Source organism: Ischnura elegans, chromosome 7, assembly GCF_921293095.1.
Source record: "Ischnura elegans chromosome 7, ioIscEleg1.1, whole genome shotgun sequence".
In the NCBI taxonomy this organism is placed as follows: Eukaryota; Metazoa; Arthropoda; class Insecta; order Odonata; family Coenagrionidae; genus Ischnura; species Ischnura elegans.
Window position 1 is genome coordinate 73,952,509 of NC_060252.1, and position 26,359 is coordinate 73,978,867.

The 26,359-nt window shown below is 39.8% G+C and overlaps 1 protein-coding gene and 1 non-coding gene across 2 annotated transcripts; one reads left to right on the forward strand and one right to left on the reverse strand.

The window, feature by feature from the left end:
• Positions 1-14,120: 14,120 nt before the first annotated feature.
• On the reverse strand, positions 14,121-24,351 carry LOC124162792 (neuralized-like protein 4). Its single transcript, XM_046539433.1, has 5 exons — positions 23,812-24,351; positions 20,444-20,543; positions 17,944-18,120; positions 15,543-15,633; positions 14,121-14,390 (listed from the first exon to the last, which is right to left on the reverse strand). Exons 1-5 carry the CDS (start codon positions 24,092-24,094, stop codon positions 14,238-14,240), a joined length of 804 nt encoding a protein of 267 aa, XP_046395389.1. The 5' UTR covers positions 24,095-24,351; the 3' UTR covers positions 14,121-14,237.
• On the forward strand, positions 22,707-22,778 carry Trnag-ucc. The gene has a single exon. It is a non-coding gene; the product is annotated as a tRNA-Gly (tRNA).
• Positions 24,352-26,359: the final 2,008 nt, after the last annotated feature.

Below are 26,359 nucleotides of genomic sequence, written 5' to 3' on the forward strand. Positions count from 1 at the left end.
CGATTTGAATAGATTTTGTTACATATTATGTATAATACATTTTGTTACATATTATCTATAATACATTTTGTGATTTATATTGATATATATAAATAAAATAATGGAACCGGCCTTGCATTTAAGTTTAATTTTTTTTCTTTCAAAAATTGCGAGTGACTTTTGATGCAACATCATTGCGAGTGGTTTCTCCTCCATATGTAGGGTTCTCTCCGAAAATAGCTCTAATGACGTCACCAACTCATTAAAAGTGGGTGAGAATTTTTTTATTCAGTTTACAAGAGAATGGTTGAAGGAGAAGTTTATTTTTTCGTCGTAACTCACTATTGTTCTTCTATCCACCTAACTCTGTCATTGAATAGGGTGGTTTCCTTTTATTTTTTATTGCCTAAATCGAAAGATTACAACTCCTGGGTAACATATTTCACGCTTTTAGATTTTTAAATGACGATATCTACTTTTCGCGATTTAATGAAAAACGAAAAATTTCAAGCGCGCGAAAACGCGACGGCTAAGTAGGAATGCTGGGAAAAGCCCGTGCGACGTCATTCTGCTTCCGGCTGCCGCCGTGTGAGGCCATCTTGGTGCGAGGCTATGAGGGCCGCTACGATGCAGGCTGCTAGTAGGTAGCAGAGTACCCAGCTAGCAGGTAGCACTAGGCTTAAATAAGGATTATTAATACCCTATCAAGTTATATACCTCATTATGTAGTTATTATTTCACCCTCCTTCTCATCAAATATAAGGATTATTTTTTCGGTGCCACAATACCACTTCGGATTTTTAAAACTTCTGCCTTCGCATGGAATATACGCAGCCCATAGAGCACGCTTAAGTTCGGAGAACGTGGGAGATGTAAGCAAGGAATGAGGAACAAGGAAGGCGAAAGTGGGAAGTAATCTTGTGAACGGAAGCTGCTTTGATTGTGCCGTCCTAGATCTTTCTGGTTGCCAAGACGTCGTTGCCAATAAAAAAATATTTGCCTCGTCATCCCTTTGCTGGGGAGGAGACAATTATAAGTCAGAGGGATTCCCAAGAATGTCTATAAAAAACGAAACTGACTAAACGAGAACTTTCTGCCTTTCAGATTTGGATGTCACTAAATAAAGCTCCTCCTAATGTCAGCAGTGGACTTCTATGGACATCATGCTGTTAGGCAGGGAATTATACGATCAAGAACCATTCTAACAGTGATCCCGAATTGGAGATGTGATATTTCTAACGAGAAAAAATAGTGTTGTTACGGAAGCTTCCGCGGTTATCAAATTGAAGATTGTTTTCTGGATTAATTCCGCGTCTATTCTTTTTTTGTGGACGACAGTTTCGGGTTCGTTGCAGCTCCCGTTTTTAGGTCCAAATGATCTGTAGAACGCAATTCTTTATATATAAGGCTAGTCAGACCCGCGCTGATTTTTTTCAAGCAATTGAATTCAAACCGAGCAAATCTGCGCGTGCATGACTAGCCTTATATACATAAAGAATTGCAGCTCTGCAAATATGTTAGGGAAGTTCAAGGTAAACGATCTACCGTATGTTCGCTGAGAAACGACAATGGAGATGTGTTGACAAGCAGTTACGATAAAGCCAATTTATTAAATTCCTACTTTAAGAGCGTGTTCACGGAGCCTTCCGAAAACTCACCCGAGACCGATGACAATCCCTGTATTCATAAGATGCCAGCTATTGACATTGGTACGCTCGGAATAGAAAATATATTGAAATCGCTTAGTCCAAATAAATCACCTGGTCCAGACGAAATCCCTTCTCGCGTATATAAAGAACTAGCCTCAGAACTTGCCTCCTACTTGCAGTTAATATTCAGTAAATCCATCAAGCAACACGAAGTACCTAATGACTGGAAAATCGCTAATGTAACGCCTATATTTAAAAGTGGAGACAAGGAACAGCCATCTAATTACAGGCCGATATCTTTAACGTCCATCTCTTGCAAAGTCCTTGAACACATCGTAGTCAGCTCGGTAATGAAACACCTAGACGCGCAAAACTTATTAATGGGAAATCAACATGGATTCAGGAAAAGCAGATCGTGCGAAACTCAGTTAGCGCTTTTCGCCCACGATATTTTAGTCTCCGGGGAAGACAACATTCCAGTAGACGCGATTTTTCTTGATTTCAAAAAGGCATTTGATAAAGTACCCCACGGAAAGTTAATAATAAAACTGAAATCTTATGGTCTAGACGAAGATGTCATTTCCTGGATTAGAGAATTTTTGAGCGACCGCGTCCAAAGAGTACTATTAGACGGTGCAGTCTCCAATGAGGTTAGAGTGACTTCTGGCGTTCCTCAGGGTAGTGTCATTGGCCCACTCCTATTCCTTCTTTATATAAACGACATTGGCGAAGTAGTGCAGAGTAAGTTACGATTATTTGCAGACGACGCTGTAGTTTACAGAGAAATTCGTTCCAGCAAAGATATAGATGAACTAACGAATGACCTTGCTGCTATCCAAGCTTGGTGCGATGCTTGGCAGTTAGAATTAAATTTGGAAAAATGCGTCGTAATGAATTTCTGGAAGAAGAATAACTCCCTACAGCGTAACTATGTCATTCGGGGCACGCAGTTAAAGGCAGTTGAATCTGTGAAATATCTAGGGGTTAGACTCAATAATGATCTATCGTGGAATAAACATATTCGAGAAATAACCGGTCAAGCTAATCGTAAAATGGGTTTTGTTAAAAGAATATTAGGAAAGTGCGACGACAAAGTGAGAGAAATTAGCTACTTTTCCCTCGTTAGACCACATTTGGAATACGCTGCCAGTGTTTGGGACCCTCATGAAAAAGGCTTAATAACAGAGTTAGAACGCGTGCAAAGAAGAGCTGCCAGGTATGTGAAAGGTCGTTACGATAGTCTTGTTAGTGTAACTGACCTCTTAGATAAACTCGGATGGGAATCTCTGTCGGACCGTAGATTGAAAAATAGACTAAACCTTTTAGATAAATTCAAGAGCAGTGTCTTTTCTGACGAAGTTAACCATATCTTGCGGACGCCAACGTACTACGGAAGATCAGATCATATAAATAAAATAAGAGAGATAGATTGCAGAACAGACAGATTCCGAATGTCATTTTTTCCACGATCAATAAGAGATTATAACGGCAGCAATAGAACGCGTAAATAGATTGCATGACTTGTAGTGTAGCCTACTAACCTATGTAAAACTTACTGCATGTTTCTGAATTTCTATTCTATATTCTATTTCTAACAGCATATAGTAGTATAGTTTGTTATTATACGGGACGTTTCTTGGACGGTGTGGTGTGCATGTGGGAGTCCAAATGCATGCTGCATGCTGGTGATTGATCACCCCCTGCCAAACACCCTAGAGGTGGCTCGCAGGGTAATTTGTAGATGTAGATGTAGATGTAGATCTGATCATTGCAAAAAAACTGTAACCATCAGCTCAACAACCATGCATCACCTGTAGTTACCCATTTAACTCGAAAATTTCATCATTTAAATGCACGACACCATTTTTTCCGAAGCAACCATTTTCTACGTAAAACTTTCTCGGGATCGCCACCGAGTCACTAACTGCATAACTGCCGACGTTTCGATGTCCGACTAGGCCATCGTCCTCAGGGCTGTAAGGACGGTGGCCGACTCGGACATCGAAACATCGGCAGTTATGCATTTCCTGACCCTTGTGGAATTCCCGATAACATTTCACAAAGTCTACTCGCCGGGAAAGCACTAAATCTTTCTTAACCATTTTCTGGTCTAACGATATTCACCCAATTTTTCGACATCCTTTTTCTCCGCTTGCCGCGCATAAGCAGTTGCGCATGAAGATCTTCATTCCGGCGGGCTCCCCGGCCCAATATCGGTACCCTCCCTTATATTCATAACGTGACATTTCATATTAAAATTATACGAATAACATAATAAATGCGTGGAGAGCTTCGTCAAACCAATCTTAGGATTATTGACCAGTGATGATGATTATAGATGCATGGGCATCGCTGTTTACCGCGAACAAACTCTAGCGCATGATCCATTACACTAATTCATATTTTTTATTTTTTTCTTTCGAAGGGTGAGGCCTGGCCCCAGGGCTTTTTTCAGACAAGAATCACGGAATTTCATTCGGATGACTGGCATCGTTTTGATGATTAGGCGTCATGATGGCGTCGTTTTTGAGATCCGACATTTCGACAGCTTTGTCTGCCTCATTCTTCAAAGGTTTCATTTTTCCAAAAAAGCAATGAGAGAAGTATAAACCCGAAATCCCGGCGCTGCATTAAAAACCGTGAAAATTTATTTTTACGGTTGAAAAGTTAATTCCCGTATCCATTGAGGCAAGAAGGAAAATTAATGATCATAAGCTGTACTTCTGTATTATAGTTTCATATTTCGAGTTAATTCAGAGTGAATTAAGTTTTTTTTATTTAATCTCAGTTTATTGTGTATTTTTCTTCGGTCTGGTAACGTTATCATTCTACCCAAACCCATCTGCATCTACATAATACCCTGCGAGCCACCTCTAGGGTTTTTGACAGGGGGTATTATGTGCAACAGGCCAATAATGTGAGTGCAACAAGAAATTTCTTCCACAAATAGAATCTCCTCTTTCACAAGGAATAATTGGAGGATCAGAGGATTTCGTATTTAGTATTTCTAAGTATTAACCGTATTTATGTTAACTTTTTTAACCCGATGGGAATCCCGAGAAACTGTATCCACATAATTCGCCGGGAAAGCATCAAATCGTATTTTATGCGGCTAATTTATCCTTAATATTAAATTATATTTACTGCTAATGTTTCCTATGTACCGGCCTTTATTTTTGGTTTTAAGGTATGGTTTAATATTCAGCACTCAAAAGTACACCAGGAAATGGAATGTAGTTGTGGCCTTAATTATTTTTATTTATTCTTGTAAAACCCACAACAATTCCATTGGCCTATTACATCAGGGTTTATAACTTACGTACACGAACATCATCCATGCTCTGGATAGGGGCAAACCAAGGTGATAAAGGAGTTTATAGTTTTTATCGCCGTGGGGGCTACCTACCCTGGTGGGATTGGAACCCGCGACCTCTTGTGTGGCTGGCAAGTCCTTTACCCCGCCGCCACCGAGGCTGGCATACTTGGATATTTGAGGATTTAGCATATCTGAAAGCGGGAGTGTACCGAGTATTTTACGCGGGGAAACAGCGCGCCCTCCCCCCCTTTCCGAATGTTCCCTCCCCTCTCCTCCTCCGCCCACCTCCCCCACTCTTTTTCACCCCTCTCATTTCGCTCCCCCTTCCTCTCTGCTTTCCCCCCTCCCCTCCCTTACGCTCTATACTGCCGTTGTGTCGTAAAGCTGAAAGGAGGCTCTCCCGTTACTATGGTCTCCACTCTTGCCCTCGTTGCCATGGAGACCGAAATGCTCCATCCCCCGAGGCGCCATCTATCGGGGGCGCGGGAAGGCACCATAGTAGTCCTTGTTTCAACGCGGTTCGCATTGCAATACAAAATGAAATTTGAGGGGAGACCGGCCGCACGCAGGATGAAGGCAAGATGGGAAGAACCATGTGAAATTCTCTCAGTGTCTGAACGTAGCATATGTGAATGCCTTTTTAATACTTACAGTTTGATGTCGTTGTCATTCGTTTAAGCGCTTCATGCGCTTTAATTCAAGTTTTGTTGACTGTAACGGTAGACCGAGCAGTATTAAATGCCAACATTGATGAAAAATGAAAAAGCAGGAGCAATTTCCACAATTATAAATATATTAATACTACCGGTTTCGCTTTTCAGCATCATCAGGTACCTGAAAAGCGAAACCGGTTGTATTAATAAATTTATAATTGTGGAAATTGCTCCTGCTTTTTCATTTTGTCACGTTTCCACTCCATCTCGCCTGAAACCTCAGGCCAACATTGATCTTAAAATAACACCGGGGACAATTTTAAACACGATTTTTGTTGACTTCAATTCTTGAGCGGCCCTTTGCTAAAACAGGCATGCTAAATTTCAAAACTGTAGTTAGTTTTCTTCTACCACGTCAAGTTTTTTCACTACTCCTTGCGTGATTGAGACCACACTGTGCTGTATGGAGTGTCAATCACAGGAGGCAGTGGCGTAACTAGGCATGTGCTTTGGGGGGATGAGAAAGCCTGGGGTGACGACTCCCCAGGCAACAAGGGTTCCAGGAAAATTTTTTAAAAACGACATGCCTGTAAATACATTTTCCATTATTTTGGCGCTAAAAAAATTAACTTTAAGCAGATGCAGTTATTACATGTCAAAACTAGGCAATACTTTTAAATAATTGTTTTATCTGTCTGAAACTTAGGGGGGATCTGTCCTCTCATTCCCCCCCCCCCCCCCCCATAGTTATGCCACGTACAAGAGGTACCATTGCTCTCTAATTGGCTGATATAAGCCTTATCACACTGGCACAGGGTGCCTGACGCCTTAGCATTGCTTACACGGATATTTTTTTTGCTGTCAATTCACCAGCATCGGTTAACTATACATTTGAATGGATTACCAACCTACAAATTTCGTGTATGAACAGTATATAAGGTAATATTTCCCTTAATATTCATTCATTTGCGCTCTTTTTACGACGCACGAGACAAAAAGAGGAGCTGCTGTAGCTTAAAAAGTTAATGTGATAGATAAAAACTGAGGTTATTTTCTTATTCAGGGGCTAGAAGTTAGTCAAAAACAAGTCACAGATCTAAGACAACGAAAGGGCTGTTCCCCATTGTAATCATTATCTTTTGAAACATGAAAACGTACGAATTTCCATTAGAAACAACGTTTACAGAAACCTGCATCCCACGCCCCACACTGAAATGTAACTAGCAATCATGGGCGTACCCAGGATCAAAACTAGAGGGGGAGCAAGCCGTTCAAGTTGTAACACAGAAAAGATTATGAAACCATAATTTAAAGAAAATATGACAGTTCTTTATTATTTTTTAAAGTTATTTTATAGGAAAAGTATTTTTATTTTTATTGCATTTTATATACTAATAACAAATCCTTGGATTTAAAGAAAATTTATTTTAAAAATTCACTTTGAACTAAATTTTTTTTCTGCCCCCTCATGCCCCCCCGCTCGGTACGCCCGTGCAATGTCATTTTCGCTCTTATAAATCGATGAAGCTGTTGATCGAATGATAAAAATGTTTATAACCTAAACCAAAAATGTAAGTTTAATAACCGCATATTTTACATATCCTAAAGGTAATGCTTAATGGTTGGAGAATGGAATATGGGGAGGGGGACTTACGACCTGGCGTTGGAAGTACTTTTTATCCTCCAGCTCGCTGAGGAGGGCTACATTGTGTGCCGAAATACGTATTTGATTTGTTCCTCGTCTTCTTCTGACCTTTCAAAACGCTCATCTCGAAGTTACATCTACATAATTACCCGAGAGCCACCTCTAGGGTGTTTGGCAGGGGGTGGTCAATCACCAACATGCAGCATGCATAAGGACACCACATGCACACCGCACGGTCGTAGACATATTTCGCATGATGCCAAAATTTTCGTCATATTCATCCAAAGACAAAACTTGCCAACGGTAAGTTATTCCTATAGCAAATCCAGACTAGGTTAGAACAATGGCAGAAAAATTAAAAACATGTTATAAGTCGTCCCTGCGAGTGACGCCTTAATTCTATTAATTGAGACACCGTTACTATCCTTGATATTTCGAGGAAAAAATGACATTTAAATCGCTCTGTTTTGCTTGCTATTTCTTTTATTTTTTTTCTCGTGATCACGTCTACTGTAATGCGAGGGTAATCGAGGGTTATGTTTCATGTTGTCTGGGAAAACAACTCCGAATTTAATAAGTAAATTTAGCCTATAGCAATTTTCTCCTAGAATCTTGAAGCAGTCCGTGGGTGAGTGAATGTGCGGGTGACTGTTTCCAAATGCCTGTGTGCACATCTACCATAACGTCGTCTTTTATAATTTTGTATTTACATATCATAATCTACGTATTAAATTTTCGCTGCCGTTGTCGTCCCTTACCAATCGCGGATAAACGACATTCTAAATCTTTCTGTTCCACACACTACCTGTTTCTGTCTTATTTTATTTTTATGATCTGATCTCTAGTAGCATGCTGTTGTTCGTAAGATGTGGTTAACTTCGTCGGAAAATAAACTCATCTTTAATTTAAATTATCTTTATTGCTTTCAATTAATTTTTGTTAGAGTTTTGTATAATCGTAGAGGTGAAAAGGCCAGACCACAAACTTATTACATCAGATATTGGAGAAACTTAATATACCTTGGCCAGCGACTGAAATTTATCGACAGTCATATCAATACTTGGGGCCAAAATTATTTAGTATGTTGCCAATCAATGTGGCAAAGAGGGTGAAAAGATGGGGATTTACATCCTCTGTTAAAAAATGGCTTATTTGCTATGAGGAAGTAGAGTTTTTGCTAAGATAGGTAGCATAAAATGTTCTCAATACTAGGTATATTGTGCGTGTGTATGTAATTGCTATGCATTTCCAAAAGCAAGTTAGTTACCATGTGTATTAGTATTGCTTGCGTGTACATTACTGGAATATCACAATTGAATGCAAACGATAAGAAAAAAATCGCTGAATTCAACGAAGGAAATTTTTCATGTATTGAAAGCACCAGTACTGTATAAACAGTGTATGATGGTAGTTCCAAAACGATTTCACAAGGGATACCTATATATTCAACCATCCTTAAAGGGTTTTCTGTCGCAATGTAGTTGCATATGAGTGGAATGATATTATATTTAAAACAATTTAAATTGTTTTATTGGTTCCGCGAGTGGCTTTTGTGGCTGGTTGTCGTTTTCAGGGGAGAAATTTGCGTCCGCCCGTCTGTCTGGCTTCAAGTCGACCCTTGCTTGTCCCCTGGGAGCACAACCGACGCACGTCAGAGAAAGGCAATGCTGGAGAGCATCTGCTCCGGCCAGACGAGATAATATGCGTATCGTGTTGGCGCCGGGCCGCGGTGTGACACTAGACTCACGGAGCACTCCTGTTCAGCACAGACCTCCTGCCAATCTCTTGAGATTGTATTCCTACAATGCACAGTGGCAGAATGGAATCACCCCGTGCCAAACACCCTAGAGGTGGTTCGTAGGATATTATGTAGGTGTAGATCTTTTGCAACTCAATTTGACGAATTAGTGTCATCTAACATTTTCATGTTCTACGCTTACAATTCTTGCTATCAATTAGGCAATTAAACATTTGTGTAAAGGTTCAGTTTTCTCCAGGTGTGCCCTATTCATTCCGCTATCTAAGTATTTAGGATCAGATCTACATGTGTCAAAAACCAAGTACCTGCATGTAAGGAATGCTACATGCGTGTCGACCTGTTAGTATTGCGGGAAAAAAAGCATCATAAATAACTAATCGGACCTATTACCTATATTGTGTGTATTTAATTGCTGTGTGTTTGTGAAAGCAAGTTAGTTATCATGTGTATCACTTATATATGTACCGAAAACTGTTACAATTTTGCCAAGTTGGACAAATTGGCCAGTTTTTTTAAAAATATTATGTTTGGCGCCCTAACAAATTCCTAACAATTTCAAGAGAGGCGTCTATGTTTTCACAACACACTCGATATAATTGACCATCCTTGGTATGAAACCCATGGAATCTTTGCCTTTTCTGTCGAAAATGACAAAGTTTTCTTTTAGTATTGGAGTTAGTGAATTTTAAACATTCCTTTTTAAATGTTTTGAGTATCTCTATGCACCTTTCTTCATATTAAAGGGTTTTCAAATTTCAAAAATATCATATTCCATTATTTTACTGAGATTTCCACTAGTTATAACTCGGTTGGTATTGTTGCCCCAGTCCCAGGGAATCTTTGCCAACTATCCTTTTATTTTAGATTATAAAAGGTCAACATTTTGGCAAGAATGGCTCATGATTTTCTCAACCCCCAACACATAACGGCCACTTATGAAGAATCTTTCTCTGTTGTCGGAACATGATTATTGAACTGTGTTTTTTTCCGTTTTTAAGCAAATATTTTTTCGCTATAAACAAACCCTCGAAATTGTTATTTTTTCTCATTTATATTCATGCAATTTTCACTACGATGTATCCGCCTATCCCTATATATTCCACTCATAAATTTTAGTTATTTTTGTACCATATAATGAGCTCTACTGTAGTATATAACCCCATTATGTTCTTGATGGACTAGTCCAAGAGCAGTACTGTACAACTGGTTTACTACAGCCTCGGCTGTTACGTCAACACAGATATAACGTCATTCGCTCCTAAGTCCGACCAAAATTAAAATGTAAGCATTGATATAACCTCGGATTTATCTTCAATACATTACAAATCCTCGCATATAACGGCAACAAAATCCGGCTCCAAGGAACAAAGTAGCCTTCATTTTACATAAAATTTAAATAGCAAAATACTATAACTCATTAACGTAGCTTTATTAACACCAATAATCTCATGAAAGAATTTATTTCATGATAACTCGTAATTTATCATTTCTCCTGTGTTATTGATTAATTAGTTAAATATTGCCACCGATGCATCGTCAATAATTGTGTGGTTACTTAAATTACGTTATAACCAAGTTATACTGTACATCATATTATTATTATCATTACGAACCCGGAGGATACCCGGAAACCATGGCAGCAAAGCAGCGCAAGTTTTAGAAGAGTAACGATTCAGGAAAATAGAGACAAACTAGGACCGCGGTCGTGCGGGTGTGATGGGTTCCAACACCTTGCAGTCGACAAAGGGAAACGGCATTTGGGGACTGGGAGGGAGGGGTCAGGGGGAGGGGGAGTGATATAGCAGGTGCGAGAAAGAGCCGCAGCCGACAGGTGGGCGCGAGCGGCCGAGGAAGTGACGTAGGATGACGGGTAGTGGGGATGGGAATGGCTGGGTTTTGGAGATTTAGTGTTGTGGGATATACCGTGTGTTAAAAGAAGCAAAATACTACTCATGATAAAATATGTGTAGCAATTGGTAATTAAATTTTCAAACTTTGCCAACCTCGGTGACGGCGGGGTGAAGTCTTCTCCTACCAAATAAGAGGTCGCGGGTTCGAGTCCCGTCTGGATAAGTGCCCCCAATGCAGGGATTGGTTGTTCGTGTTCGCGCAATTTGTTGAATACCCCGATGTAAAACGGCCGATATGAGCCTATTCGGTGGTTTGGGAGTAAAATAAAATGAATATACAACTCCACCACCGACTATGGTTTCGACATATCGTCATTTTCAAGCTCGAGTGTCGAAACCATGATCCGTAGTGGAGTTATTATAACTCCACTACGGATTTTAAAGTAAATAAAATAAATCACGAAATAATAATAATTAATAATATTAATATTAATTAATAATATTAATATTAATTAATAATTAATAGTAAAGTAAGTATATCTTGTATATTAAAGTGTGTGGAAATTACCAGTAGTCGTTTGTTTTATTATGGATACATCGCATTTCCTCCACGTCAAGCATGAAACGATTTCATTCAAAATACTCAGTTATTAGCTGCAAGCAGAAGTTTGCGTTATTCACTGCGACTTCTACAATTTTTGTGACATGCCCAATTTGTTTCCTTCAAACAGTGAAGAATAGATATAGCTTCCTTGTATCAAACTGCAATTTATGCTGACCAAAATGTTATTTTTTCCACCGTACTGACCTTGCATGGATTTATTTTATAAATCCCTAACCGTTAGCAAGATTTTCGTTTTCATGAAAGTGGTATTTGTTTTGCTATCATGTCTAAAGTTTATTAAGACCGTGCGGTTTGCTTGTCCTGTGAAGTTCCTCTTACATGCTGGTGATTGATCACCCCCAGCCAAACACCATCGAGAGCAACGCACGTGAGAACGTTTAAATGGGTATTTTATCGTTGTAAATTAGTTTCGTCCTTAAAATGTCTACAGATTTCAATTAATTAATTGCTAATCGGGTCTGTTTGAACGACCCCATTGCAATCTCACGATCCGTAATAAATGAATGAAGTGGGTTCTGTACTCACCTTGAAATTTTAAAAAATCATTACGAATTCATCCGAGTGTGTTGTTTTGAAAAGTTACACTTTTATTTATGAGATCAACCTATCCTAGAATACAAAATTGAGGCTCACAGAATGTGGGCTGTACTTAACTTCATATTTTTTCAAGAACTTTCGAGGTTATATTGCTTGCAGTGGATGTGCTTTGAGAAGTTCAACGGAATTGGGCGAGAATCTGTGATACAACCAAATAAATCTAATAAATTTCCTTTTTTTATCCATGATAAAAAGAAGAACACAATGGTAATTTCCACTCTTTTAATATTGCAACTCAGCACCGACCATGGTTTCAACACATAAGTGTCATTATCAAGGTGAAAAATTCAGTACTCTCTCGGTATATATACCCAGGCCAAGGTAGGAGGTGAGGACATATGGAATTTTACGTACATATTTTACATTGTATTGACAAAGGGCTTAAACTAGATTTTATGGAAAAATTCGAAATTGCCAATAGCCCGGATGGACTTTGTAATGATGTTTTATTTTGTAAGGACTCACCTTTGTTAAGCATTCCCATGACGTCAAAACCCTGACCTTCACTCCGATCCACTCGATGTATGTTTTCGTCCTTCACTCACTTGTTCACCAAAAACCGTTTCCCCTCCCACTCCCCCACACCAATTCCATATGTCCTCACCTCCTACCTTGGCCTGGGTATATATACTGAGAGAGTACTGGATTTTTCACCTTGATAATGACACTTACGTGTTGAAACCATGGTCGGTGCTGAGTTGTAATATTAAAAGTGTGGAAATTACCATTGTGTTCTTCTTTTTATCATGGATATTAAGAAATTCCACAAAATCGAGCCGGATACGATTTTATACGTTCCTTTTTTTAGCTTTTTTCCTTTTCTTGTACAATGCCGATGGTGGAATACAGCGTGGTTCGACGAGTTACCAATACGGGATCTCAGAGACAAGCTACCACCAGAAATGTCCTCACTTCTATGTTCGATTTTAGAATTTGGGGACTAACAAGGGAAGTCCCTCACCACCCGCACCCTTTCATATTTTGTTAGGTGATAGAAAATGGATATCCATGAGGTGTGGTTCTTGTTTTAGCCGCCGACGCTCTGTACTTTTTTTAAATTATTAGTTACGGAAATTGAACTGCTAGATTTATTCAACTCTCAACGCTCCAACAGACCCTTAAGCCTGAATCACACGATCATTTGTTTCGTCCCTCCTAGTGACCGGAAAACTGATCGCTCGTGTGATCATTTTACTGAATCACACGGCCCCTCCTGCCGTCGCTTTTCGCATCAATTCCCATATCACAGCTCGTTGTCATTGGACCCGCATTACGAAAATATATAGCGTGTTTATGTTTACCTATGTCGTTCAAAAGGTTGTCAAACGTAGCGCTGCAATCGCTCCATACGGGCATGCGTTCTGATTGGCTGATATGGTGTTTCAGTGACGGTTTCAGCGATGGAAAAAAGCGACCAGACGAGTGATGAAAAAATTGATGGGAATCCTCATCATTGGAATGATCGCGAAAAACAATTGCGCGCGACGATCATTTCGGAATGATCACTCGTGTGATCGCTGGAAACTAGAAAAATTTGAATGAGATCTGTTGGTGACACTTACAGAACTGAAGTGGAACTTCCCTTCCCGTGGTGACAGGAACTTGCTTTGTTGGACTGTTCGCAGGCAGAGGGATGTGGTAAGCCATACGCTCTAAGTGGTGTTCCAGGCTATATGGGCGTAGGGACTACCAGCCACGCGAAAGTTGAACCCTCCTGATATGAAACCGATCGACTGTGAGGTATTTCCTTTTCAAATCTTCACACTATTCACGTGTAACCTCTGTGGTGACTCCCATTTTGCGAAAATGACGTAAAAGCTCCAAGATCCACTCTGAAACGTTGGGATTTAAGTTCTTCACCATTGATTTAATAAATTTTTCTTTGGACAATATAATGGTAATTATTAATATTTTTGGCGATCGTCCACATCAGATTACCACCTATGTAAATCAATGGCTTTTACAATATTGAAGGAGATGAACAGAGACGCAATTAAAATATTAAGTTTAAGGGTTACGAATAAGCATTACGAATAAAAAAAAACGATTACTAAGGTTCGTTCTCTGTAATTCATTTTAATGCAAAATATTTTATCTATAATATATTGAGACTATTGGGCCAACAGCCATCTTAAGCTCGGAAAAGCCACGTAAGGCTATGAGGCTACACGATCGTCGCCTGGACTGGGTCCCCGTAGCATTCAAACACACCGTACACCGGTTCTGGCATATTGGATGCAACTGCGTACTCCTTTCCGTTGATGACCACAATTACCCCTCCCGATTTGGTCCTCATGATTCCAACGCGGTCACCAGCCTGAAAATATTCAAATGAAAAGTGGGTGAGGAACTTCCTCCGGAGGAGGTCCTTTCGTGAAAAAAACATGGTATGGTAAAAAAACATGGCATGGTATATATAGAAACGACAGCAAGGATAATACTATGGAAGTAGACTGAAGAGCCGATAGATTTAAGATGTCGTTTATTCCGCTTACATTAAAGACCTGCGATATTTTGGCTCTAGAATTGCTCGATTCGGAGTAGGGAAAATTGGCTTTGCATGTATAGTTAATAACTAACTACACTTGTCAATACTTATTGTATGCATGCATTTCTTGCCGTGATGAAACTCGTGCATGCATCACTTACACTAAGTTTTCGTTTTCTATTCCTTACTAATAGTTTTATTGGCGTGGTAGCATTTTGTGTCCTTAGCATCCTCCTAGTTTCTGGCCTGACCGCGTGTCGTTGCTCTGTGTGTTTGGCCTGTGTCCGGTGAACGAACGCGTTTTTAATTATATTTTTCAGTCGCAAAGATATTTGAAATTAACTCTAGGTCCCACCTCCTGCTGCGACACCGCTCGAAAAATTCCGAGCTTGCACGATTGGGCCACTCGCGAAGATATTTTAAAAGGATCACAGTTATTGCATTGACGGAGGCGACAGGTAGCAATGTGAGCCCTGGACTGGAAGACTCGGTCCTTTGCTGTACTATAGGCGAATATAAAGCTCAAAATTAGAACGTGCGTTTCATTTCAGCAGCTCGAAAAAAGTTCTCATCCTGCCCCACCAATTATTAGATCAAGAAAATACAGTATCCTTGAATGTTGGACTAAATATTTGGCTATATTGCACCTAGGAAAACACAAGTAAAAGTAAAGATCCATTTCGAGTGTGCTTGACTTTAATTTCGTTTTTCCGAACCCGATTTTTCATTTATCACCCATGTTTTTAAGCAATGCGTGCAATTTTGCCGTCAGCAGGTCAGCAATGTAATTTGATATTATAAATAAAACAGTTTACACCGAGCCCTGATCCTAAATTTCAAATAATCTCAACTCTTTCGTTGTGCGTTTATACCCTACTTATACCCTAATTTACCTGGAGAATCGATTTCTTAAATCTTTGCTAGTTATTAAAGAGGTTACGTGAACGCTTTTACGATATAAAATCGAAAAAATGTACTTACTTGGAGAAGATCTAGGTTGTACGGTCGATTGCTCAAGACGTGTGATCCGTTGATGTAGACGTTACTGTGGTACATTACTACCGTTACGGGCCTGCAAAGAAATCACAAATAACAAATTAGGTCTTTGTACTCTGTGGGCACTCGATCGTGGAGATTGTAAAACGGTAATTTGAATGTGTCCAAAGTATATCTACGGTAATTTAACACGTTCACATCATTTATTGCGAGTAATGTGTGCTATTGACATTTAAAGTATGGTCTTATGATTGAAAGTGCAAATTGATTTCAACTCTACCATCAGTGGGCGTTTTCAGGATTATTTTTCGCGTGGGTTACAAAAGTTACTTTGTACGCCCTTCTTTATATTTAGTCTCATATTCTCTCTCCGGGTTGAAACGAAATATTTTAGTTTCGTTTCACTTGCCATTCCTGGTTATAACCATCGTTGTGTGAAAACACGATAGTTCCAACGATCGCCGGAACAATCGTAATCTGAAAGAGACGTATCGGTGCTGCGTTCCAAACAATGGATTGAGTCGCCATGTCATGTGAATTGTGAATTGGCGGAAACCCGCGGTGGATTCACAAGAGCTTGCAGCATGTCTACAGTAATCTGGCATTAGACAAAAGCACGGTAAGTCGTTAGGCAACGCGTTTGTTATCATCGCCGCTACGGGGATGAAGAAGAAGCTATTGATGCAGTACGACGTTGGCACCAACGTCGGAACAGTGGAATGCAAGGAGGTTGTAATTATCTGGAGGCGCTGCATTCGAGTTTTAAGCGTGGTGAGAATTCCGCCATCTTGGTTCGACAATTTTCGGACTTAATCTCAAACAGTGTACGTATATAAGGTTTATAATTAAATATTCTATTCCTTATATCGCTTCTGTACTTACTTATATCGCCTCTGATATATAAAATAAAAATGTAACTATTACTTCTTGATTGCCGTCGGAGTTTTCCGATCGTTCGTCATACTACTATGCATATTAAACTGTCCATATAGTCATATCGTGGTGATAATATATCGTCGTGAACATACTTTCGTACTATTATTGCGACCAGTCGGCTATAGTAATATTTCCATTGGCTGTAATATTATAAATTACCAGTAGAAATGCAGGGGAATGGATATTTTACACTTTTTCAATGTTATTTTCGGTTAAGCTAAGCGGAAATGTGGTGATAGACAGAAATTTTTTCCTTGGGAAAAGATATTCGAGGCATATTTTCACGAAGCCTTCCAATAATGATAGAAAAAAGGTTTACTGTGTTCGTTTACGATAGTTAATCTTAACGTAACAACGATCATGACCGAATACTTCACCAAATAGTTAGCATTGACTCTAATGGAATTTTCAATGTTTTGGTCAAAGTAGGCGTGGCTTATCCTACCCAAGCACCCCCATCCCGGCCACACTGCGCTCAACGCTCGAAACCAATGGTGCCCCCTCCAGTATATTTACTACCTCCTTGGTGGAATGGTACCGTGCTGGAATACAGGCCCTCCGTTCAAGATGGCGTCAAGCCGTAGAATTGAATTGAGATTAAATTGAAAAATAGCGTTGTGTAGCAAAATGATTTGGGAATAACATGTTATATTTGAAAATTGAATAAAACTACCCCCGTTTCAGAAAAAAAATCTGTTGCATTACTTTATGAACTGCCCTAGTAATAGGGTTTCCTATTATTTTCTTATTGCCTACATCGAAAGATCATTACTCCTGGAGTACGCCTTTTACGCTCTTAGATTTTCGAATGACGATACCTATTTTTCGCGATTAAACGAAAAGTGAAAATTTTCAAGCGCGCGAAAACGCGACGGCTAAGTATGAATGCTGGGAAAACTCCGTGTGACGTCGTTCTGGTTCCCGCTGTCAGGTTCACCGTGCCAGGTGACCTTGGGGCGATGCTTTGAGCGCTGATACGACGCAGGCAGTTAGCAGGTAGTAGAGTACCCTGCTAGCAGGCGCTAGGCTTGAATAAGGATTATAATTACCCTATCAAACGAAAGAAACTTTCCAAACTTAGGTCATTTTAATGGGTGATTATTAAGAGATGTTTCCCTGAGCTCTGTGCCTCATGCATGCATTGGTAATCTCAGACGATGTAAAACTCCTATCTACTCGTACAGAAACCAGGTCCCTGTGACGTCGCGTGTAGTGGAATCGCATGGGCGCCAATCTGGCCTTTTTCAAATGAGGTTAAAATTGACCATTGACATTCGTCTAAACTGAGAATTCTAAAACCAAATAATTTGTGTATTATGAGTACACTAATGGTGGGTAAGGAATCGTAATCAATGCATTTCGTTTACCTTGATGAAGGAAACTATCCTAATGTCACCCGCAGGCAAAAGGTCGACTTTACGTTGGTGTTTTTTTTTCATTTTCCACTTACTTCATGTAGTTGATGTGTGAGGATATCTCTCCGTCATGAGGTGCGGTCGTGGTCACTCCGATGCCCAGGCTGCAGCCGAATTTCTTCCCGCTCCTCCGATCCACCATCAGTTCGAACAGCTCGTCCGGATGCAGAGGTCGCTTTGTGTACCCCACTCCATGGAATTTATCGTCGCCGCTGGTTGGATTCGAGGAAGAAATTAGAAATTCAGCGTGTACAGAAACAGAAAAAGGTTATCTAATAGGATGAAAGCGAGTGCTTCCTTAGAAACTGGATTCATTTATTTTTTAGCGTTAAGGCCTGTTTACACGATACATTAACATCGTACGAGCTAATGTACGTTTGCGTGAATGATTTTTGTGGACTGGAACGGAACATGTACGAATGCATGAACCAAATTGGAACAGATTCTATTTTCTGTGAATGAATTCGCACAAGTTAGGTGATTACACGGGGCATTTTGGCGTTCATTCTCGCGTTCATACATTTAGACATAAACCCGTACGTGTACGAGTAAACAGGCCTTAATAAATGAAATATTTGAAGTTTTATTTTTGTTGTTTCAAGGTCTTGATTTTGGTGTTCTTAGTTGTTAATGGTCAATAAAATTGCGGAAAAGTCAGAGCAATCAGAGAAAATTCAGCGAATCTTTTCAGTGGTGATAAGGAAAATACTGACAGTCCCATTAATTGTGTGATTTTTGAGCTCTAATTTTAGTCGATTCCCCTCCAGCAATGCTCATGAAAGTTGACTTAATTATCGGAAAAGGTCGTATGTTTTAATTAGTGTGACCAAAATTTTACAAATTTGAGCTCTTGACTTCGAAATATGTGTCCAAAACAAAATCTAAAATTTGCTTAATGCTAATTTCAGTGATAGAATATTCGAGATAGAATAAAGTATGGATACCATTAAAGAAGATGTCAATTATTAGGTTTTCAGACGTGATAAAAAAATATATTTAAGAAAATTTAACTGTTGACGCAGTAAGGTCACAGTCAAGGTAATCGGAGTGGCATAAGTATAGCATACCAATAAAGGTATCAATTTATAGGTTTTAATGGGTGCCAAAGTCAGTGGTATAATCCAAACATCCGTCTTATCCACTAGTAGGCCTCCAGGCTAATACGGAGGTCAAAGATCGTAGAGGTACACGTCGGGCTATCATCACAGCCAACGTGTCAAATTATGGGTTTTAAAGGTGCCCAAGTCAGTATTGCTGTTCACTGGTTATATCGTGAATCGTGAATCAAAACAACCTCCACGCTCTAAGGTGGCTTATAGCTAGCATCTTGTACACGGTAAGATGATGCTTACGGCACGATATGCTTACGTTTAAGAGTAAATTAATTGGACATGTTTTAGGGAAATGAAGCATCGCATTGCTGAGCGTGGGTTATGCTTTTAGACGGATATCTATTATCATTTCTTAATTCCAAGAAGTTCTAGAATCGTATAGAAACAGCAATTGAACTTTTTGGCGTTCAAAGATTATATTTATCGAATGGAAGTTCAGATACCGTGCAAGACATAAATGGTGGTTTGGTTTTCCTACAATTTAGCTTAATAGTTGTGCTTTATGCACTATCGTGGCCTAGGGAAAGGAATTGGCCGTGTTACCTTCAATGAGTGAAGATCAACCGTCTGTAGCTTAGGTCAGGGTGAGCCCTATCTGCATCTAATTTAAGTATACCGAGGACTCATCTCCGTAATAACTTTTACGGAGTCACCCGCAATGCACGAAGTACGAAAATTCCACAGAGAAAATATCATTCGCCTTGACCGGGATTCGAACCCTAATCCCCTGATTTCCGGTCGAGTGTTTTAACCATTTTAGCTACCGTGGCATTATTTCACTCATAATAAGTTAAAAAATGTAAAAAAAAATATTTTTGTGAGAAATTTTGATATTTTCATAATAAATTCTGTAAATTCGGTTTACCAGCCAGTCAATAATTTTATTGCATAAAATTCTGAAATCAATAAGATAGCTATCCCTTATATTTTTAGCATGAAGATGGTCCCTATCGTAAGACGTATTTCATGAATCCATAAGTTTTTTTTGTTATTCCTTCTTTCGAAGACCATGATTACCGTTTCTATTTTTATTGATACCAATGCATTTGGTTAAAGTTTATTCGGAGGGTCTTTTCCATGTTTAATGAAAATTTGTGTAATATTATGTTTATGAAGGTTTCTTTCCGTCAGTCCGTTTACAAAAAATGAAATGTTTTTCTGGGACATGGAAAAAAGGCTAATAATTATTAGTCAATATATAATAAATATTATAATATTTAAAACCAGGACAGCGTTTTGATACTAGTCAAGTTTGAAAAGTAATATGTTGTTTGAATGTATAAATAATAATTTGACTTTATATTTCTTTGTAAAGTAACCAATTATAAATAATAGGGGAAGAGCATCCGTATAATTCCTTTAAATTCCTTTAAAGTTGTACGATAAAATACAACTTTAAATGAATACCTGAGTCCATACTTACTTGATCTTCTGAATAGTTCGACCATTATTAAAAATGGCAACATTTGTCCCGCATTTTGGGTGAAATGATAGTCTGGTAGCTGTCTCTCCTAAGGTAGTTCCTGGAAATAAAAATCAGGTATGAAATGTAATTATATTAATTAAAGTATTCTACCGATTAAGGTAGGTTTTTTATGGAGTTTTTAAGTAGAATTCGAGGATCCTTCCCTTCCATTAAGCACCTCCGTCTTCAATTCACAATAAGGCCTACTCCCCTTCATTCTATCTAAAAATTGTATTCTTTTCCTTTCTCGCCCTCGTTTACCTAACATTCTACACTCTGACACTGTTTTCAACATCCCCTCCCCGCTAAGTAATTGCTCCATCCATATCTTCTGTCTCCTCTGTATCTCATCTAAAAGCTGCCCCTCTTCATCCACCATGTCCATCTCTTAGCCGTTCCTCCTCCTCTCCGTCCACTACACCGTCTCGATTCTTCTCCACACCCATATCTCAGTCTTCTCTCGTCCTTCTTCCTAAGTGTCCATATTTCCGCAACGTTAAGCGCCACACTCCACGTCGTAGTCTTCACTAACCTTTTCTCTAAACTCTTAAATAACGATCCTCTCATAATCTCCTTCCTGTTCATGAACGCCTCCTTTTCTCGCGCAATTCTCTTCCCGATGCCCTTACTGCTGTATCCCTTTTCCTCTAATGTGCTGCCTCAATAGTTTAATAGGATGGTTTCCTATTATTTTTTTATTGGCTAAATCGAAAGATTATTTATTACTCCTGGAGTACCTATTTCACGCTTTTGGATTTTTAAATGACCATATCTTTTTTTCGCGATTAAATGAAAAGTGAAAATTTTCAAGCGCGCGAAAACGCGACGGCTAAGTATGAATGCTGGGAAAACTCCGTGTGACGTCGTTCTGCTTCCCACTGCCGCAAGTGAGGTGACCTTGGGGCGAAGCTTTGAGCGCTGATACGACGCAGGATGCTAGCAGGTAGCAGAGTACCCTGCTAGCTGTTAGCGCTTGGCTTAAATAAGGATCATTAATACCTTATCAAACGAAGAAAACTTTCCGACCTTAGCCAGTTTTAATAGGTGATTATTGAGACACGTTTCCCTGAGCTCTGTGCCTCATGCATGCATTGGTAATCTCAGACGATGTAAAACTCCTATCTACTCGTAAAGAAACTAGGCCCCTGTGACGTCACGTGGAGTGGCATCGCATGGGCGCCAATCTGGCCTTTTTCAAATGAGGATAAAATTGACCATTGCCATTCGTCTAAACTGGTTTTTCTAAAACGAAATAATTTGTATATTATGAATACACTAATGGTGGGTAAGGAATCGCAATCAATGCCTTTCGTTATCTTTGATGAAGGAAACTACCCTATTGCTCTACCTGCTCGAGTTTTTTCCTTTTATATCGAGTCTCAAACTCCTAGCTCGCGATGCTTTACAAAATCGTATACCCTTGTTCTTATTGTGATAATTTTTATGCCATATTGCTCGCAACGCCTGTCTTATACATCCACTACAGCCTGCAGCCCTAATGTTGACTGGCTAGTTAAAGCCCGATCATCCGCGAAACTCACTTATTTAAGTATCATTCCCTCACTTTTACTTCGTCTCGCAACTCATCCCACGCCTCTCTTTAGTTTCTGCGTTTCAGCACCGCAAAGCTCCACCCTCGAGATCAGATTCTTCTCTAATATTAACTTTTAAGTAAGTATATGTTATTCATAGTGTTTCAGGAGGAATATTTGAGCTTAATTAAACGAGGTATTTGAGCGAGTATCAGCAATGCCATTCCGCGATCTCATCCATTATGAGATAAATTGTTTCAGATAATCATAATCACCCATTTTGTTCAAACCCTAAGTATTTAATATCCTTAAAAATCCAGGGTATTAAATAAAATGTCGAAGAGGCTGATTATCCAAGAAAAACGTTTTCATTTTCATGGTAACTGCAAAGTGTTTTTAAAAACATGCTTGCGTTTCCATAGCTCAGTAACTAAGAAGATTCGACTTATGATTATGGGCAAAAAAAACTTTAAATTTTCTCACCTGCCACCTCCTGAAATATTTCAGATTCGTCCTGAAACACCCTGCATAAAGCGAAAATTGGAAAGATTTATATCAGTTCATGTAAGTTCTCAGCGTTCTCAGAGGTGAAAAGAAAAAGTGTCGAGAAGCGCAGGATATCACGCCTGAGTTAGCGTTTCTCACTTGGTTGGATAGGTAATATAATCTTTAGCATTGTGATGGCATGAGCGTCGGTGGTGTAATGGTCAGCATAGTTGCCTTCCAAGCAGTTGATCCGGGTTCGATTCCCGGCCGACGCACTTTTTTTTCCGATCGTATTCGCGATCATCGCCATTCCGTGGTCACCCCGGACCAGTAATTAAACATTGATTCTGCATTAATAATGTACAAATTGCAAGATGAAATGTATTTCTAATTACTGCAAATTACATTTTAAATAAGCGTATGCTAAGCGTTATATTGAGGTTGTACAGACTGTCCCACTAGTGGTGTGTCAATTTTGACCTCTAATTGTAGTATATTCCCCTCGAGTGATATTCATAAGAATTTGCATACTTATGGGGAAAGGTCCTATTTTTGTTGAGTTTAAGCAGCACTCAACAAAACATAGGAACGCATATTGACGGGTATTTGGGCAATACGGACAATATCAATGACCTAGTCCCCCTTTAAAACCTAGGGATCGAACCTTTCTTGGTGTGCTATTCTTTTTGCCACCCACAGGATTCATCAAGCGTATTGTGGGACGATTTTCGGATGAGAAAGTAAAAGAAAGGTGCTATTTCGCACTCGTCCGTCCACACCTTGAATATGCAGCGAGCGTATGGGGTATGGGTCAGAAAGACTTAATCCTAGAACTGAATAGCATACAAAGGAAGGCTGCGCGTTTCGTTAAAACCTGCTATTCCTTTGGATTCTTTTATTATTAATATTATTAAAGTATCCTTCCGGTAGGTTTATAGTGAGTACTGAAGAAGAATAATGGGGGCCTCTCTTTCCTTCAAGCACTTCCCTCTTCAATTCACAATAAGGCCTTCTCCCTTTCATTCTCTCTAAAAACCCTATTTTCTTATTTTCTATGCCTCGTTTACCTAACATTCTACCTTCTAACACCGTTTCCAGCATTTCCTCCCCGGTAAGTATTTCCTCCATCCATACCTTCTATCTCCTCCGTACCTCATCTAAATGCTGCCTGTCCTCTCCCACAATGTCCAGCACTTCGCCGTTCCCTCGTAGATGTGGGAGCAGCAAATTTTTCAAAAAAAGTCGATATAGTCAATACTCTTTTATTGAACTGCAATGATTAAGAGATAATTATTCTTCTAAACTTGCCTCCAGTGTTTCCCTCGAAGATGAACCTCGTTTTCCCGTTGCAAGGGACCACGCGATGGGAGAGGTCCAGTGCCATCTTCTCCGTTCGGTCCCCGACGTCGCGGTAGCCCGACACTCGGCTGACCCAATCTCCGCTGCCGTTCCTCTCGCTGCGGATCGAGAGCTGGAAGCCGTTATTCGCGACGGTGCCTGGGCAGTCGCTATCCACACTACCACTGCATATAGCGTGTGCGAAGACGCCGCAGAAGAGGATAGCGACCTGCAGAAGGTTCTGGGATGACATGCTGAAACGTTTGTAGGTTTAAAGTGCTTCTTAATTCGAAGGTTCTATGATCTCAAAAGAGTTGCTGACAGATTACGCCAAGCCAGTCAAGGTCCAAGTTACGCGGAAAGATTTAAGTTGAGCTACTAATGAATTGCTCCGAAAATTCAATTGAGACAGTCCAGAGCAGCTCATGCGAACAGGGCTTCCGGATAGTTTGGCACTGTCACACCAACTAAGAATTCAAAACTCATAACTCTAACCATGCAGAATCCAGATGATGTAGTCATGTTCCCCCTTCTTGAGTCTTTAATGAGAACCTTGTGGCGTTTCGTTTGCCAATCAACTTCTTCTTCAAAGCTTATAAGTGTGGAATTGATCACGGTCGTGAAGATGAATGAGTACTCTTTGTATCGCGAAAAAAGTGTATAGCCTAACAGGAGTGAAATGTGATAAGTAAGAATTGCCTCCCAGATCTTATCCTTGATGTCATTAAGGCATAGGAACAAGGACTTGGTCTCATGGAAGCGTCTTGACCGTGCGAAAGAAAGGCCCTCTTTTTAATACTTCACCCCCTGCGAGCCACCTCTTGGATGTTTGGCAGGGGGTAATCAGTCACCAGCAAGCAGCATGCAAGTGGCACCACGTGGACATTAAAATTTTACGCATTATGTCAAAAAGTACGCGAGCATTCATTCAAAGTCAAAACTTGACATCATTTAGCAATTTCTGTAGTAAATCCATGCAAAGTTGGAAGAATGGAAAAATATTAACATGTAATGAGTCGTCCCTCGAATGACCATGGGCGTACCAAGTGGGGGGGAGCAGGGGGCAGCTACCCCCCTAGAAGCATGAGTAAATTTTGTTCAAACGAAATTTTTGAACAAATTTACTTTGAATCCAAGAAAAGTGATATTAGTGTAAACCATGTAATTAAAGTAAAAATATGTTTTCCTCTAAAATAATTTTAAAAACCAATAAAGCGCTGTTATAATTTTCTTGTAATTTTGGTTTCATAACCTTTTCTGCGGTACAACTTGAACGACTAAGGCTTGTCCCCTCCTTTAGTTTTGATCCTGGGTACACCTTTGCAAGTGACGCCATCAATTTTATCAATCGAGACACCGAGACACTTCAACGTGAAAACCAGGTTTTCGTGCCAGGGTTTAATGCAAGGGGACTGCATAGAGGAGGCCCAATTCCATCCCATATAAGGCTGATTTCTATTGGCACTTTCGGTCGCATTATAATCGGTTTTCAAAAATGTCCGATGAATGCAATGATATCCACTTTTTTCGATTATTTTTCAGTACGATGAAGGAAAGTTGCGAGGAATATCACTAAACTTTAATGAATTTGATAGATCACATAATCATATCTATAGATATCGTTGGTTTAAGTTGGTTGGTTGGTAAGGTATAATTCAAATCGTTGAGTATAGGTACCTTATTTCCCCGCAGTGGCGTAGTAGGCGCAGTGGCGTAGGTCTGGTGGGTCCGGGCGCCCTCCGGAATAGAAAAACACAATTTGTTGCCTTCATACAACGAAACAAAATATCGAAAAATCATAAATTTACAAAATATATTTTTTCATAAATGAAGTTTTTTCGATAATGAAAAGTGTTAAAATTAGTTTAAAACCCTCTACTAAGTACGCAGTTTTTTTTTTTTAATTTTCCACCCTGGTCTTGTATGTAAGAGGGCCCCCCTCCCCGAACGAAATTCCTGGCTACTCCACTGTTTCCCCGTGAAACTCGGATCACTTTTACCGCCAGCGACGCGAGTGGCGACTTTTGCAAACCCATTGAAATAAGCGGTGGATGACAAATCATATAGAGGCCGACTTGAGAAACCTCTTTTCTAATATTCGTGTGATGACGCATTGACATCGAGTTTTCTCTAGCTGCAGCGCCGGCGAAACTGTCGTCACGAAGATGAACCGACTTGAGGATCCACTTTTGTAATATTCGTGGCTTTAACCTCGGGAGCAATATGAAGTGATAAACAGATCTACGACACGTGGAGGAGAATTGAATGTGTCTCGATACATGAAATACTCCTCCGTCACTTAGCAGCCACGCGAAAGGTGACTCGTGCGAACTCACTGACGTGATGCACGTGGCAAGTCCGCTAACACGAGCACGAAGGGTGAATTTCACACAGGCCATCAGAGTTATTATTATATACCCGTATTCAGATTCCATTAATTGACACGCTTAGTCTCAACTTGCTTCTTCTGCTTGTCTATTTCATCGATAGTATCCTGTAATATTATAGATTTCCAACC